The sequence below is a fragment of the Haliotis rubra genome, unplaced genomic scaffold (assembly GCF_003918875.1).
Source record: "Haliotis rubra isolate DU_JTF1 unplaced genomic scaffold, ASM391887v1 Scf23, whole genome shotgun sequence".
In the NCBI taxonomy this organism is placed as follows: Eukaryota; Metazoa; Mollusca; class Gastropoda; order Lepetellida; family Haliotidae; genus Haliotis; species Haliotis rubra.
In genome coordinates this window covers 2694451-2708419 of record NW_025766336.1, presented here as the reverse complement: position 1 = coordinate 2708419, position 13969 = coordinate 2694451, and the positions used below count along the sequence as shown (strand labels likewise).

Below are 13969 nucleotides of genomic sequence, written 5' to 3'. Positions count from 1 at the left end.
AAATTAACCTTTTTGTCTTGCACGTTTTCTTCATAAAAAGTGTTTATCAAGTCGTTTTATATCCAAACCCGTACATAAATCAGAAGTAACTAATTTATTATTTGCGTTATATCAATTCATATTTTCAAAATTTACCAAGAGTTCTATGTCCACAATAAACACACCATGGCTTATGTCCCTTGGAAATGACGTCATTGGTGCCCAAACGATAAACGAATGACGCCGCCAGACCTTATTAGACCCATTTCACGTGGTGCAGGTATAGGTGTGGTTCTTGTGTCTCGATCGCGCAGGCTACTGTTTTAATCCACCTGTTGCTTGGCCGCCAGCTTGCTATGTGGTCAGTTCTACACTGTAATGACGTTGCAGTTTGAAAAACGATACATTGTACTAAGAATGTTACCACGTAACCAAATTGTATAACATATACAACCTGAGTCGGTCGTCTTTCCAACAGTACCTTTTTTCATGAAACCTATAAAACGTGTATGCACTACATCTTGCTTGCCATCGGTGAATGTGCCGGCATTCTACGTTTGTTACTAAAGTTCTTACATAAATCGCACGATATGTCACTCCTCTTCCACCTAATTCACTTTTATATCGATAGTATTCTACATCACGCAGATAAATGCAATTTGCAGTTTTGAACACTGTTTGAAATTCGTTTTTCTATGATAGCATCCGCTGATTGTAGATAAAATTTACTGAAAATTACATGCATCGTAAATCCGCCAGTTTTGACACATTACTAAATCACCATTCACCGCGCTTTATGTAATTTATGGTAAAATGTCAAATTTTACTGGGAGAATTGAATTTAAAATAAAAAGATGTATCATTGTGATCAGCAGTAGTTTTGTTGTTGTATGATCGAATCACCAATGCTCGCTCTGAAACATTATCAATGAACCGAGAATCGCTGAGAATGTTTTGGAAAATACGCAAACGCCAAAGTGAAGTTTCAGCCATATTACATAGTGTTTATAAAATCACGCCACATGTATGTCGGTTATGTTTTCATCCATAAAATTCAACACCATCTTCCTTACATGAATCCCTGAATTCCTCATACAGTTCAAAATAAACTGACAAATGGACTTTGTCACCAATAACGAAGTGTTTCAGTGAAATCTAACGAAATATATCGAAGATATGAGTTGCCGCTGCTGTGAAAGAATACTTGTTTGAAATGTATACAAAGCCAATCTCAGATTTTACACTGTGTATCCGTCAGCCTACTTGTTGCATACAATTGCTCATTAGTTTTAGAACATGCATGGGAAAGGTATCAGAGTGTTTATAGTTAAATAAAACAGGTGTATGCCAATGATTTTCTAGATTCATCACAACATATTATAGTTTTGAAAGCATGACGCCATAACTGACGAACTCACGCGCACAACGATGACGGTACTTCTCTTAATTTCTGACTATTTCCCTTGGTCACAATGAAAACAAAAAGAAAATAACAACCAGCAGACTGTCAGAAGTTTCGGACTACTTACATGTCACATTTATGCATATCGTTGCTTGAAACAACGAAAATGTCCTTCAAAAACTCGCGGTCAGTGAACACGCCATTTTGCAAAAGTCGCCTCGATAGTGATGTCATAATGGACGCCAACATTGTTATACATATTTGGTATTTTCATTGAGGCGAGGTTATGAATGAAAATACACACGATAACCGGTCCTGCTGCTTACATTTTCTGTTCTTATGCTTCTTCGTATTTTCACGAAATTTTTTTTCACGTGATTAATATCAGTATTATTATCTTTTGATTTGGGACTAGACAGGAGACCAGTTTAAATTCAAGTGGCACCAAATACGTCATAATCAAAGGGCGGTAACTCTGGCCTGTTTAGCTCGGCAAAAAAATACCTCATATTGGCATAACATTTCAGCACTTATTTTGAGGGTTATACTTACGTTGTAAGAAAAATGAGTGTATATTTTCAAACATTGGTATTAACTTATTAAAACAGTTCACTTTGATTCACATAAGAATAAATGTGATTTATTCGTGTACACTTGCCCTTTAAGACACATGACACTATTTCAAGTAGGGAATAATCTTGTTACACATTAAGGGCAGTTCATTTAAAATTCGTTGTGATTTTATATTTTTAAGAATTAGCTGTCATATGTTAATTCTCAACAGTCTAGTCTTTGTGAATTGCGGCAATTTCTTTTTCCGTGACAAGTCCTTAAGTTTTTCTGGTGAAACGCTACTATATAAATTATGTGTTGCTATTTTCACAAGGTGGTTTTGTTAGGTAACAGGAATGGCCAAGATCATACATCTGGCAAGGCTCAGCTGTTACCATGCATGTTATGAATGCTCTTACTGGCGAGAATATAAACATGATAAAAAATCATAACAGCAATAAGAGAATGTAGTCAACATGGGCTATTCCAAGTAATGGGAAAACACAAGAAAAACTCTGTCATGGGTACTTATCTTCATCCTGATATCCATTTGACAATTAAACAATGTTGTTTCCTGTTATAGGTTATCAGATTTACTATTTCCTCCTAAAGATGCACTGTGAATGTATTAAGTGGCCAACCTTTACATTTTGTTTATTGTTTAATGCTGCTGTATGGCGACAGTGAGCAACAGCATGAGCATTGATCTAAGCAATTGGGACACGATGTCATGTGTCAACCAACGCCACGAGCCTGACCACTCAGGCTCTTAGTCTTAGTCACCTCTTATGACCGCCTCCCTGATGTAGTGGTTAGAGCGTCCGCCCGGAGAGCGGAAGGTCGCGGGTTCGATCCCCGACCACGTCATACCAAAAGACGTTAAAATATGGTACTTGTTGGTCCCTGCCTGGCGCTCGGCATTAATGGGTACAAGGACTGGTCGGCTCAGAGTCAATATAATGTGTCTGAGTGGGGTATTCATGGTATCTCAGTGGGCTAGCACTATAAAACCAGCTTAAGTCTGGACTAGTACAAGCAGCCGCACATACACATACACACGCATGCACGTCGTCATATGAGCGAAAAATTCTCAAGCACGACGTAAATCCCAATTTCACCTCACCTATGACAAGCACAGATTGTTAAGACCAATTCTAATTCGGATCTTCACGGGTCCTACCTTTAGAACTCAGCACCACTAACTTTACAAACATATGTCACAATACCACTATGAGACAATTTGTAAAAATTGTTGCAAAACACCAAAACACACTGTTTAAACAATGCTGGGTCATCAAGAAATAAGCTTCTGCCAGAATTCTATTATCTCTATGATCCCCATCACACTATTTCCCGAATAACATATTTTGCAATAAATCGGCTATTTTTAGGCTCCATTTTTGTAATGATGACCTGTTAATGTTGAATATTTTGGTTACTGGAAACTTTCCTTGGAGTTTCAACCAGGCCATTTTCATACTCTACTGTTGTTCAGTAATCCCCCTTGTGGTGGCACCAGTCAATGACAAAGTATACGGCTTTTTATTTTTTGCATAGAGCTGCATTTCGGCATAGGTATTTTTCTTGAGCTTGAACAATGTGTAAGAATCTAAACTGAAATGTCCCTGTATGCAATAAACAAGAAGCTGTTATCCATAAAGTTGTATGCTTTATTATAATACTTTCCTGGTTCCTTACTATGAGCTACACTAAACGAACAGTGTTCCCAACGACATTTTTCTGCCAAACAACCACCCAAATTCCTGAGCACCAAGTCATTCATCTGACGCCTGATGTTCACTTGGTATCTTGCAGATTACGGAAAGGGGTAAGTGTACCAAATGGCATGGGGATCACTCATAAGTCACAAGACACAATGTTTATGTAGCAGCCATAAAATGCTGGGATTCAAACCACAGACCTTCTAATCCGAAGTCGGACGCCTTGTCCACATGACCAAAGAGGTTAACCCCGTCAGCAAGCTGACAAGGTAAGGATGTCATCTGTGGGATGACTCCACGCCCTGCTACATTTACATTTCTACATTTCTTAATTGTCCGCGACCTATGTGACCCTTTCTGTTCATTTCTGTCTCGTGTAACAGTGAGGATGTAGCTCACTTGACTAGCTGTTGGGTTAACAATCAAGTTGCTCGCGTCCAACAGTAATTCTCACAAAACTGGTATCTTGTCACTGTGATGTCACCTGCAGCTGAGATCATCATAATGAGGAATTGTGGTGCTAAATCTTAAAGGTGCTTCCAGTGAGTTAATCCTTACTCTCAGGCAATCTGCTGTAACGGATTCAATCTTAAACATGTATTCACCTTGCATTTACTGTTGTGATCTGTGAAATGGTGGCCTGAAACACCCATGAACAGTTATTGGCTATAAGTATTCTCTACTATCACTTCATCATTAACGTTGTGTCACAGAACTGGAAAAGCAGCTGATAAGGCCTGCACTTTTAAAGTTTTGTCTCCAATTTGTCCAAAAAAGACAAATCTGACAAATGTTCAAAACAAAAGGTGATGTTTGCTTCAGGTTGCCGTCAACAAGACACCTTAAACAGAATTCTGCACCAGATATTTTCGGACTAAAGTCAAGGATTTTCAACATCCGTTAAAAACAAAAACATTCCCAAATGTGTTTATGTTTACACTTTCAATCACAAATTCTCGGAATATGAGGAATGACAAACTTTATAGAACAAGGACGAGGAAAGATCGTGCAGCGTGCGGGTCAGAACTCACCTCTATTAGCCTTGTTGACAAAAGACAGAACACTGGAACCTGGTTTAACTTTGTCAAACCTTTACGCCTGAAGCTGAAATCCGTGAATGGCGCTGTGGCGGTGTCTCATTAACTAGTTCCACTGTCAATACGCGCTACTAGCATTGCGCTTGAACATAGATCGGTAGACGGGAGCCCGGTCGCTAGGAATGAGGTACTCTAGAATCTAAACATAGACCCTTAAGTAAGAATAAGAGAACAATGCGTCATGTCAACCATAATATGAGATCAAAATATATCTTTAAAATACCACAAGATGATGCTGGATTTAAAATAATACTATTTCGGCTTTCCCAGCATATTACAGTTACGGTTTGAGATTATCAAGGTGGAACCGGAAAAGACTTCTCTAAGCTCCGTACAGTGTATGTAAGTTTCGCTCATGGAGTAGTTCACATATTACAAATGTAATGTGAAATAGAGGTTTAATCACAACACACAACACGTGTTTTAGGTGAACTATTTTGTCGATATGTCGGCAGAACTTGTGAGAAAGAGTTTGGAATTATTTGAGGACAAGTTTGTGAAGAAAGGTAATCTAGATACTAGATAGACACTGTACTGGAAAGAAAATGGGACATTTTGACCACAGTCATAGTTAAATGCACTGATCAAGCTATGACATTGGATTCGGCCCCTTGGATTCAGCGACTACAAGTTAAGACTCCTAAAGAAGTAAACAAACGTACACAGATATTCGAGTAAACTTTATTTTTTTCAGATGGAAAAGGAAAGGCAAAGAAACACAACAGCACAAACAGACAGGGTGTTCAGAAGCAGCTTCCGAGCAATAAAAAGGAAAAGAAGACTTTCAGATCTGCAATAGGTAATATGCAATCTTAAACAGTACAGCTATGATCATCTGATATACCGGAACAGAATATCCTTCTATCCTTCAATGTCCCATCACTACTCACCTGTATCACATTGAGAATTTGTCAGATCAAAGGGATATCGCTTACATGATATGGCTGAAGGGGTCGTTGTTGGCACAGATACTAGAGATTTGTGATACATAGATATTGATGGACATTTGTTGAACTGGATTCATTGTAAAAACACAGTGGGAAGTATTTGCTCAGGACTGTGTAATGTTCACCAGTTTTTTTGTGCAAAAAAAGGTGCTGTTTCAATAGTTCCTTATAATTGTTGATCCCAGAAAGCCCTTAGATTTGATGGCTGATAATCTGTACAAACATAGTATGACCAGAAATTATTGAGAATTTTAGGAATATGTTTAATTGGATTTCTAGTATAAACAAGCCCAATCTTGACCAACTATCAAGTGATTGGTTTCATTCAAGAGAGACAACTCTGTTAATCCTTTTTCATTAGTTTGTGAAGAGTTATCCCCCTTTGTTTACTTGCTAGTAGACGACATTTTCAGTGATCCTCAGTATGGATGATTTAGAGAAGAGGAAGTTGATATTAGAGTATTCTAACAAGGACATCAGATCAGCTAAAGTGATTTCAAGTAGAACAGGCCTCCCTTTGTCCACTGTTTATCGTGTTTTGAAAAATATTGCAAATGTATATGGCATTGAGCACCAGGGAGGCGCAGGTAGGCCCAGAAAACTGACTGTCGGTGACAGGAGGCAGCTTGGTATTCTTGTTTCTAAAAACAAACGAAGGAGTTTAGAAAACGTAAGGCTGGATATGATTGATAGAGGAACTGTGGCTGTCTGTAAGGAGACAATTAGAACTGAGCTGCATGCAATGGGTTGGCAGAAAAGTCGAGGAATTCCATCACCGATCATGAAACCTGAACAAAAGGAGCGAAGGTTGAACTGGTGCTTACAGCATAGAAATTTAAACTGGGACAATGTGATATTCTCAGATTAAAGTTCTGTGTGGCTGTTTCCTAATACGCTGAAATTCTGGACCAAACAAACTTAAAAACCTTTGTATCAGCGCCCAAAGTACAGTCCGAAATTTACGTGTGGGGTGGTATATCTGTGTTAGGGGCCCCTCTGTGTATTTGAAGGGAATGTGAACAGTGAGTGGTACACAGATATTCTCGAGGGACATTTACTTACATCTGCTCACATGTTCTATGGAAATTTTTTGATTTTCCAGCAGGACAACGACCCAAAACATCTTTCAAAGCATTCAAAGGCCTGGTTTCGGACCCAAAATATGACATTATTAGATTGGCCAAGCTATAGCCCTGACCTAAGTCCAATAGAAAATGTTTGGGGACTTATGATGCAAAGTGTCAATAAGAAAAATCTGACAAATATTGCTGAAATGAAAGAAGAGGTGGTCCGATATTGGGACAGCATGGACCATGACTTTCTAACTTCTTTGATCAGTAGTATGCCCCGCCGCATTGAAGCCTGCATTGCTGCCCATGGTGCCTTGACAAACTACTAACTGTTCACCTGTCTTTGAATCTGGAGTTATGTTCTGCTAACATTCACATTTAATACATGAGTAATGAGTGAAATTTTAAAAAAAAATTACAATCTTTAAATGCTCAATAATTTCTGGTTGTACTGTATTATGATATGCGTTGTGACACCCCTCCTAAGTGTAGGCTCACCTCAAGAGAGACAGCTGATCAGATCATGGCTTATTTCTTACAGAGAAGCACCAGGCCGAATCTTCCAAGGATCACACAGCTGAGAACATCCACCTTCTGAAACAGCTCACAGATGTTGCCAAAACAGATGAAACTTTCACGAAAAAGGTCTGAACTTTTGCTCAACCATTGTCACGACAGTGATGTCCTTCATCACAGGGCGGTGGTAGCCTGTGGTAGCAAGCCCTCTGATTGGTCGACGCATGTTAAGGAGACATTTACAGCTGATGCTTTTCTTTGAGAAGCCTTTGCTGGAAACAAATTCTTACATTTCCAAGTCAAACAGGTGAAGAAATTAAAAAATTCCCTCAGATTTATACAGAATGTGCGGATTTACAAGCATCGACCAATCAGAGGGCTTGCTTCAACCACACACACATTTTATGCGGACCCATTGTCATCCATTTGTGTCAAGATCGTTTAGTTGTGGGTCAAAATCGGCTTTCAATCGACTTGCAGAAATAACAATAAAGAATTGGTAGGTGTCATGAGTGGTGATCGATAGGCCAATCATCCATGATTATGTTTACGTTAAGTTTAAATCGATTGCATGCGATGGTAGCGAAGCGATCGGCAAAGCAGGTGGGTGGGGTACACCAAAGTGTCCGGCCTTGTCATGATGTATGACACTGTGAAGCATTTTAAGTCGGAGGACATGTCAAAAACAATTTTTTAAATCTTTAATCCTCTCAAAGACACGACGGCCTATGCTCACAACCAGTGTACCAATGCATGGTGTTGGGATCCATTTGCACGATGTTACAACATTGTTGTTGGGTGGATGATGATGATAATAGTTGGAGATGGAGATTTATTACCCACGTGGTCAACGTATGGGTAGTTGCATACTAATCTCGTACGTCACACGAGTGTCGTATTGCGTTGACCTGTGTCGTAACGACTTGACCTGAGATTCTAACGATTTGATTGGATAACCAATGACCTCTCAATTAGGTCACGTTGTGACGGAACTACTTTTTCATTCATAACAAAAACGTGAATTCATTCATTCTACAACTTAAATGCATTGTGGGAAGTAAACATTGCGAACGTTACCGTATCGCTGTTTAATTGGGAGTCGAACTGAGACATTATATGCGTCGAAAAACATAAACACAAAGTTTCCACCAGTGATGTTAGCCGAGTGACTGACTGACTGAGTTTGGTTTTACGCCGCTTTAAGCTATATTTCAGCAACATCACGGCAGGGAACACCAGAAATGGGCTTCACAAATTGTACCCATGTGGGGATTCGAACCCGGGTCTTCGGCATGACGAGCCAACGCTTTAACCACTAGGCTACCCCTGCCCCGTTAGCCGAGTGAAGCAACTGCAAGCTATGAAACGGGGTGCTACGGAGTAGTTTAATGTAGGAGGCTGTACGAGGTGATGACAAGTGACATGCATCGTGACGTCGGTTACCAAGGGGTCAGACGAGCAAGGCGTAGTGACGTCATGCAAAAAGTGTACTACAGAACAACATTCTTCCGCAACCTCTTTATGAAACCGGTTTCGGTTTGAAACCATTAAAATAACACAAATACGCTATTTTGTCGATTTAAAGCATGTAAGACGTGGGTAATAAATAAAATACCACACTCGGTCTCATAACATACGAATTATACGAAACTCGTGACCTTCCTATGGTTTCTGACCTCGCTTTCGCTCGGTCAGATACCATAGGAAGGACACTCGTTTCGTATAATTCGTATGTTATGAGACCTGGTGTAGTATTCTCTATTTATGATATAATAGGTAGGATTCTCAACAGGATAAAGCCAACACATAGACAATATCTGTTTGTGTCATGTAGGGATAAAGATAAAAATATGAAAGGTCAGGTAGTTAGTGTTTAAAAACAAATATGGCATTACCCTTTTCATTGTGAATTGCATTATGTATTCATATTCATAGCTTTCAGCTGTGGGGGCAGTGCCAATTTACGCTTAAATGGGGTACACAAACTATGTGATCTAGACTACCAGTTGTCCAACTCCCATTTTTGTGGAAGCCGCAGTGGCTGTGTGGGTTAGATGACTGTGTGCTGGCGATTTGGTGCCTGACTATAAGAGTGTATGTTCAAATCCTGGATGGGACTCAACGTAACTAAAGTACTAGAATCTGTACTTTACTGAGAAAGTGTAAGCCAAATATAGCATATGTTACATTTAACAATATACATTACGAAATAATGTAGCAAGAACAGTAGCCTTGAGGTATCAGTTTCCATATCTGTGCTAGTAGACCTCTACAGCCTTTTCCCCAATTGAGAACGTTTGTATTTTGCTGAAATAAGTCCCCAGTGTAACATGTCACTGTGTGTACATCTGACTCTGCACTACACAATGTTATGACAGGACAGGCAGACTTTAACTAATGTGACATCTCACAGTAAGAGTAGTGGCAATTTGATAAAGGGCAGTTACTCTAGCTGATAGACCAGTCACTATACCGATGAATTTGAATCTAACACAAAAACAAATAGACATAAAAGAATCAAACCAACGCGGACTGCAATAAAAACAACAGACCAACTCTAGAAAAAAATTGCAATATTTTTGTCACAGAAATAGAAAAGTTGTTTAAGAAACTTTCATCATTTATTTGTGCATTTTCCAAGATTGTTACAAGGGCGCTTTGGCAACTAAAGGAACAGCGCAAAAAGCGAGATGCACATGTATTAGTGACGTCAGAGACATGTGATTACTGCTGATTGACAAAGTGAGAGAAAATGAAAGTTTATTTCTGTCTGTCTGTCGCAGGAAAGAACCATGTTGAGTAGGGGAGGACTATCAACAGTAAAAGTTGGTTGGTCTTTTGTCCTGAACTCATAAACTAACATACAGTCGAGCACCGTTGTCTCGATATTCATGGGACCAAGAAAAAAATATCGAGTTATCCGAACTTCGAGACATTCGACCATGACATATCATCATATATCACTATGAAAGAAATCAAAATGCTTCTCAGCATGTTTGATTTAAAACTATAATCCGTTATCAGTACTGTTTAGTCGTAACAGTGAGTACTTCCTAATTAATTCCTTCTTAGTTAATCCTAATTAAATAACAAACAACTGACACCTTCAACCCAATTAGCCCTAATTAGTTTACACTACCGCATCCCTTTGATTCATGTCGCATCGTGTGTAAATGTGTGGAAACAGTTCAGAGGGATACTTGCCCATGAAAGGTAGGTGAACATCGAGATTTTTTGCAAATATCGAGTTAACAGGGTAATTTTGCTTGTTGGGACCATGAAATTATATCGAGATATCCGAAATATCGAGACATCCGTATCAAGTTAAAACAGCTTGAATAGTGATATATTATGAAGGATTTTGCCGGAACAAAGATGTTACATCGAGACAACCGAGATATCGAGTTATCAGAGTTCAACACAACGGTACTCAACTGTATATGTTTTAGGAAGAGGTATATTAGAGCAGTATGTAAATAAGCTTTCTTGTCAATCCAATAAAGCAATTCCCTGTTTCTGTTTAAAGTATGGAGAGGTTTTTATGGGATGGTAACAGACTTGGGAACACTCACTCCTTAGTTCTGATCACTGATTTTGTGTATTTGTATGTGACTGTGGCATTGACTGATGCTGTACACTTGGTTTGCCAGCTCCAGACAGGGTTTCACACAGTTGACAAAGCCAGCTCCAGACAGGGTTTCACACAGTTGACAAAGGCAGCTCCAGACAGGGTTTCACACAGTTGACAAAGGCAGCTCCAGACAGGGTTTCACACAGTTGACAAAGCCAGCTCCAGACAGGGTTTCACACAGTTGACAAAGCAAGCTCCAGACAGGGTTTCACACAGTTGACAAAGGCAGCTCCAGACAGGGTTTCACACAGTTGACAAAGCCAGCTCCAGACAGGGTTTCACACAGTTGACAAAGCCAGCTCCAGACAGGGTTTCACACAGTTGACAAAGCCAGCTCCAGACAGGGTTTCACACAGTTGACAAAGGCAGCTCCAGACAGGGTTTCACACAGTTGACAAAGCCGTGATTGTAGAGTGCAATGTAAAACACCTTACAGTCACTCAACCTCCTATGCAAAGGGGGCCGGTGGGATAGCCTAATGGTTAAAGCGTTGGCTCGTCAGGCCGATGACCCGGGTTCGAATCGCCACATGGGCACAATGTGTGAAGCCCATTTCTGGTGTCCTCCGCCGTGATGTTGCTGGAATATTGCTAAAAGCGGCGTAAAAACCAAACTCAGTCAGTCAGTCAACCTATGCAAAGGCAGAAACCTGATTGACATTTGACATCCTTCCACCTAACATGCCACGATAGAACTGAAATACTGTGTGAAGCAGCATTAAACCCCACCCACATCACTCACTCCAGACTGTGGATACTTTTCCCTTCAGATCAAATTTTAAATATGTGTGCTGTGGCAAAGCGAGTGAGTTTGGTTTTTGCTATATTCACGCCAGGGGACATTAAGTGTCTGACAATCTATGACCAGGGATTTACGGAACGCAAATTCCTGCGTCCTATACACTTAAAACTTGACAATGGACGCAACAAAATTTATTAGCGCCTCCACAGGGACTCAGAACAAGTCCAAATACTTTTTGTAAAAATTCAATCAAGTAACAACAAGAAGACAAAGTCATCAATATCCCCCACAACAGCAAAATACTCTTTATGAATATGTCTACTAATTATGATTATGTCAATGTTTTGGAGTGTATACAGTAAAGTGGAAGGAGCGTATTGAAAGGTTTTAAGATCTGCTCCAGAAAGGAGCACTACCACCAAATTCAGTTGAAGCCTAACTTGTTGCCATGGAAAATGCAACAAGATGACATCCTCATAGCCACAGCCTAAGTCATGTTTCCATGGCAACCACACCCCAAAAAAATTCATATTTCTAACCCCCAAAAGGCACATCTGGGGATCATGCTTGATATGTGTACCAAGTCTGATGAAGCTAGCATGTATAGTTTGGGAGATCTGTTCCGGACAAGATGACATCCTCATAGTCACAGCCTAAGTCATGTTTCCAAGGAAACCGCAAAAAATAAAATTCCCATCTGGGTCTTACCCCCAAAAGGCACATCTAGGGATAATGGTTGATATGTGTACCAAGTGTGGTTAAGATATCACCAATAGTTTAGGAGATATGCTTCAGACAAAGTGTGACAGACGCACGGACGGAACTCGTTTCTATATCCCCCGCAACTTTGTTGTTGCAGGGGATAATAAGTTATCACTGAGTTTGCTACTAGCCGGGTTATGGTATTATTTGCAATTTAATTACTGTAACAATGTGATGATCATGATACACAATACAATAACAGTATTAATAATAATATGTAAGTGTCTGGGACCCCCATGTTGTTGTGCAGGACCCCTGAACATTAAGAGTATGAGTCCCAGGGACCCTCAAATACAGGACTCCACGTAATCCCTGTATGACTCAGCACATCAGAGCATATCATGACTTCTCTGCTATCCCCGAAAGCGTCGATGTGCTGACCATGTTCGTCTACACTTATACACTGCTGCTTTCTGGCATTGTAATTATGGTGCAATGAATTTAAGCCTTGGTCCACTAAAGACTGGACAGGGGCTGTGGGGTAGTCTAATGGTTAAAGCATCCACTCACTCACTCTGGACATGGTAGTGGTTGCTCCATCACAGAGATGGAATACTCTGCATGTTTTACATTGAGAACCATGTGAAAGTCAAACTGTATTCATTTGCTCATGACCTTTTCTGTTGCAGGTATTTGGTTATACAGACACCAAAGCATCCCATGAACCGAAAGAAGAGGAGTCCACGGTGTTCACGGAAGCCGACTTTGAGAAGTTTGAGAAAGAATACAACTTCCAGTGATATTCCAATACGTTAGGGATGCAGATATGTGGATGTTGGATCACATACAGTGAAACAGAGTTTGTGAAATTCATTTTGAAACTATTTTCAGATGGAAGTCAAACTTTTGATTTGTTCAAAATGGGCAAACACACAGCACCTCATGTGGTGGGTCAGCTGTTCGTAACCATTTCTTATCAACAGTTTGTTCCACTGTGAACATTACTTGTTGTGCAACCAGGTCTGTGAAAGCATTAAATCTTCTTATTATACAAACAAGTTTGTACAGCTATCACATTGCTTGTTGTATATCACTTCACCATCACTCACCTCAGAGCTTCAGTACAAACACAATTCTAAACTTGTGTATTGAATGGGAACGATCCCAAGCCTGATTCAAGACATGAAAAGATCAGCTCATGTTTCTAAAAACCAGGAACAGCAGCACTGTGTAGACATAGAGTGGAACACGGTCTGTCTTCACCAAGTAGTGCGTTGCTGCAGGGTCGGAAACATCAGCACTGAAACACCCGGTGAATGTTGGCCATGTTGGAGCGAGCAAGCTGGGTTTGGGGCATCCTCGATAATCTCCAGGGTATACATTACGATCACTCTCCACTATACCCTGGATGCATCCATCACTTGGCCTGATAATTATATTACCTCCCTTTGCTGGCTCCGCATTCTCACAGAAGCCAATCTGCTAAGCCGCCGTTACATCCGAGCTTGCCAGTGTCAACAAAGATAGCGGTCGCAGTCGCGAAGGTTTGTTCGCAGTAACACTCAGATTTTTGGAAAAATAATACAGACAAATTGACAGATCTGAAACTTT

General features: G+C 40.1%; 1 protein-coding gene across 1 annotated transcript; it reads left to right on the top strand.

Moving 5' to 3' along the window:
- The first annotated feature begins 5094 nt into the window (after positions 1-5094).
- LOC124277937 (active regulator of SIRT1-like) lies at positions 5095-13836 on the top strand. Its single transcript, XM_046713655.1, has 4 exons — positions 5095-5257; positions 5446-5550; positions 7310-7413; positions 13048-13836. The coding sequence occupies exons 1-4, from the start codon at positions 5197-5199 to the stop codon at positions 13156-13158; spliced, it is 381 nt and encodes a 126-aa protein (XP_046569611.1). The 5' UTR covers positions 5095-5196; the 3' UTR covers positions 13159-13836.
- Positions 13837-13969: the final 133 nt, after the last annotated feature.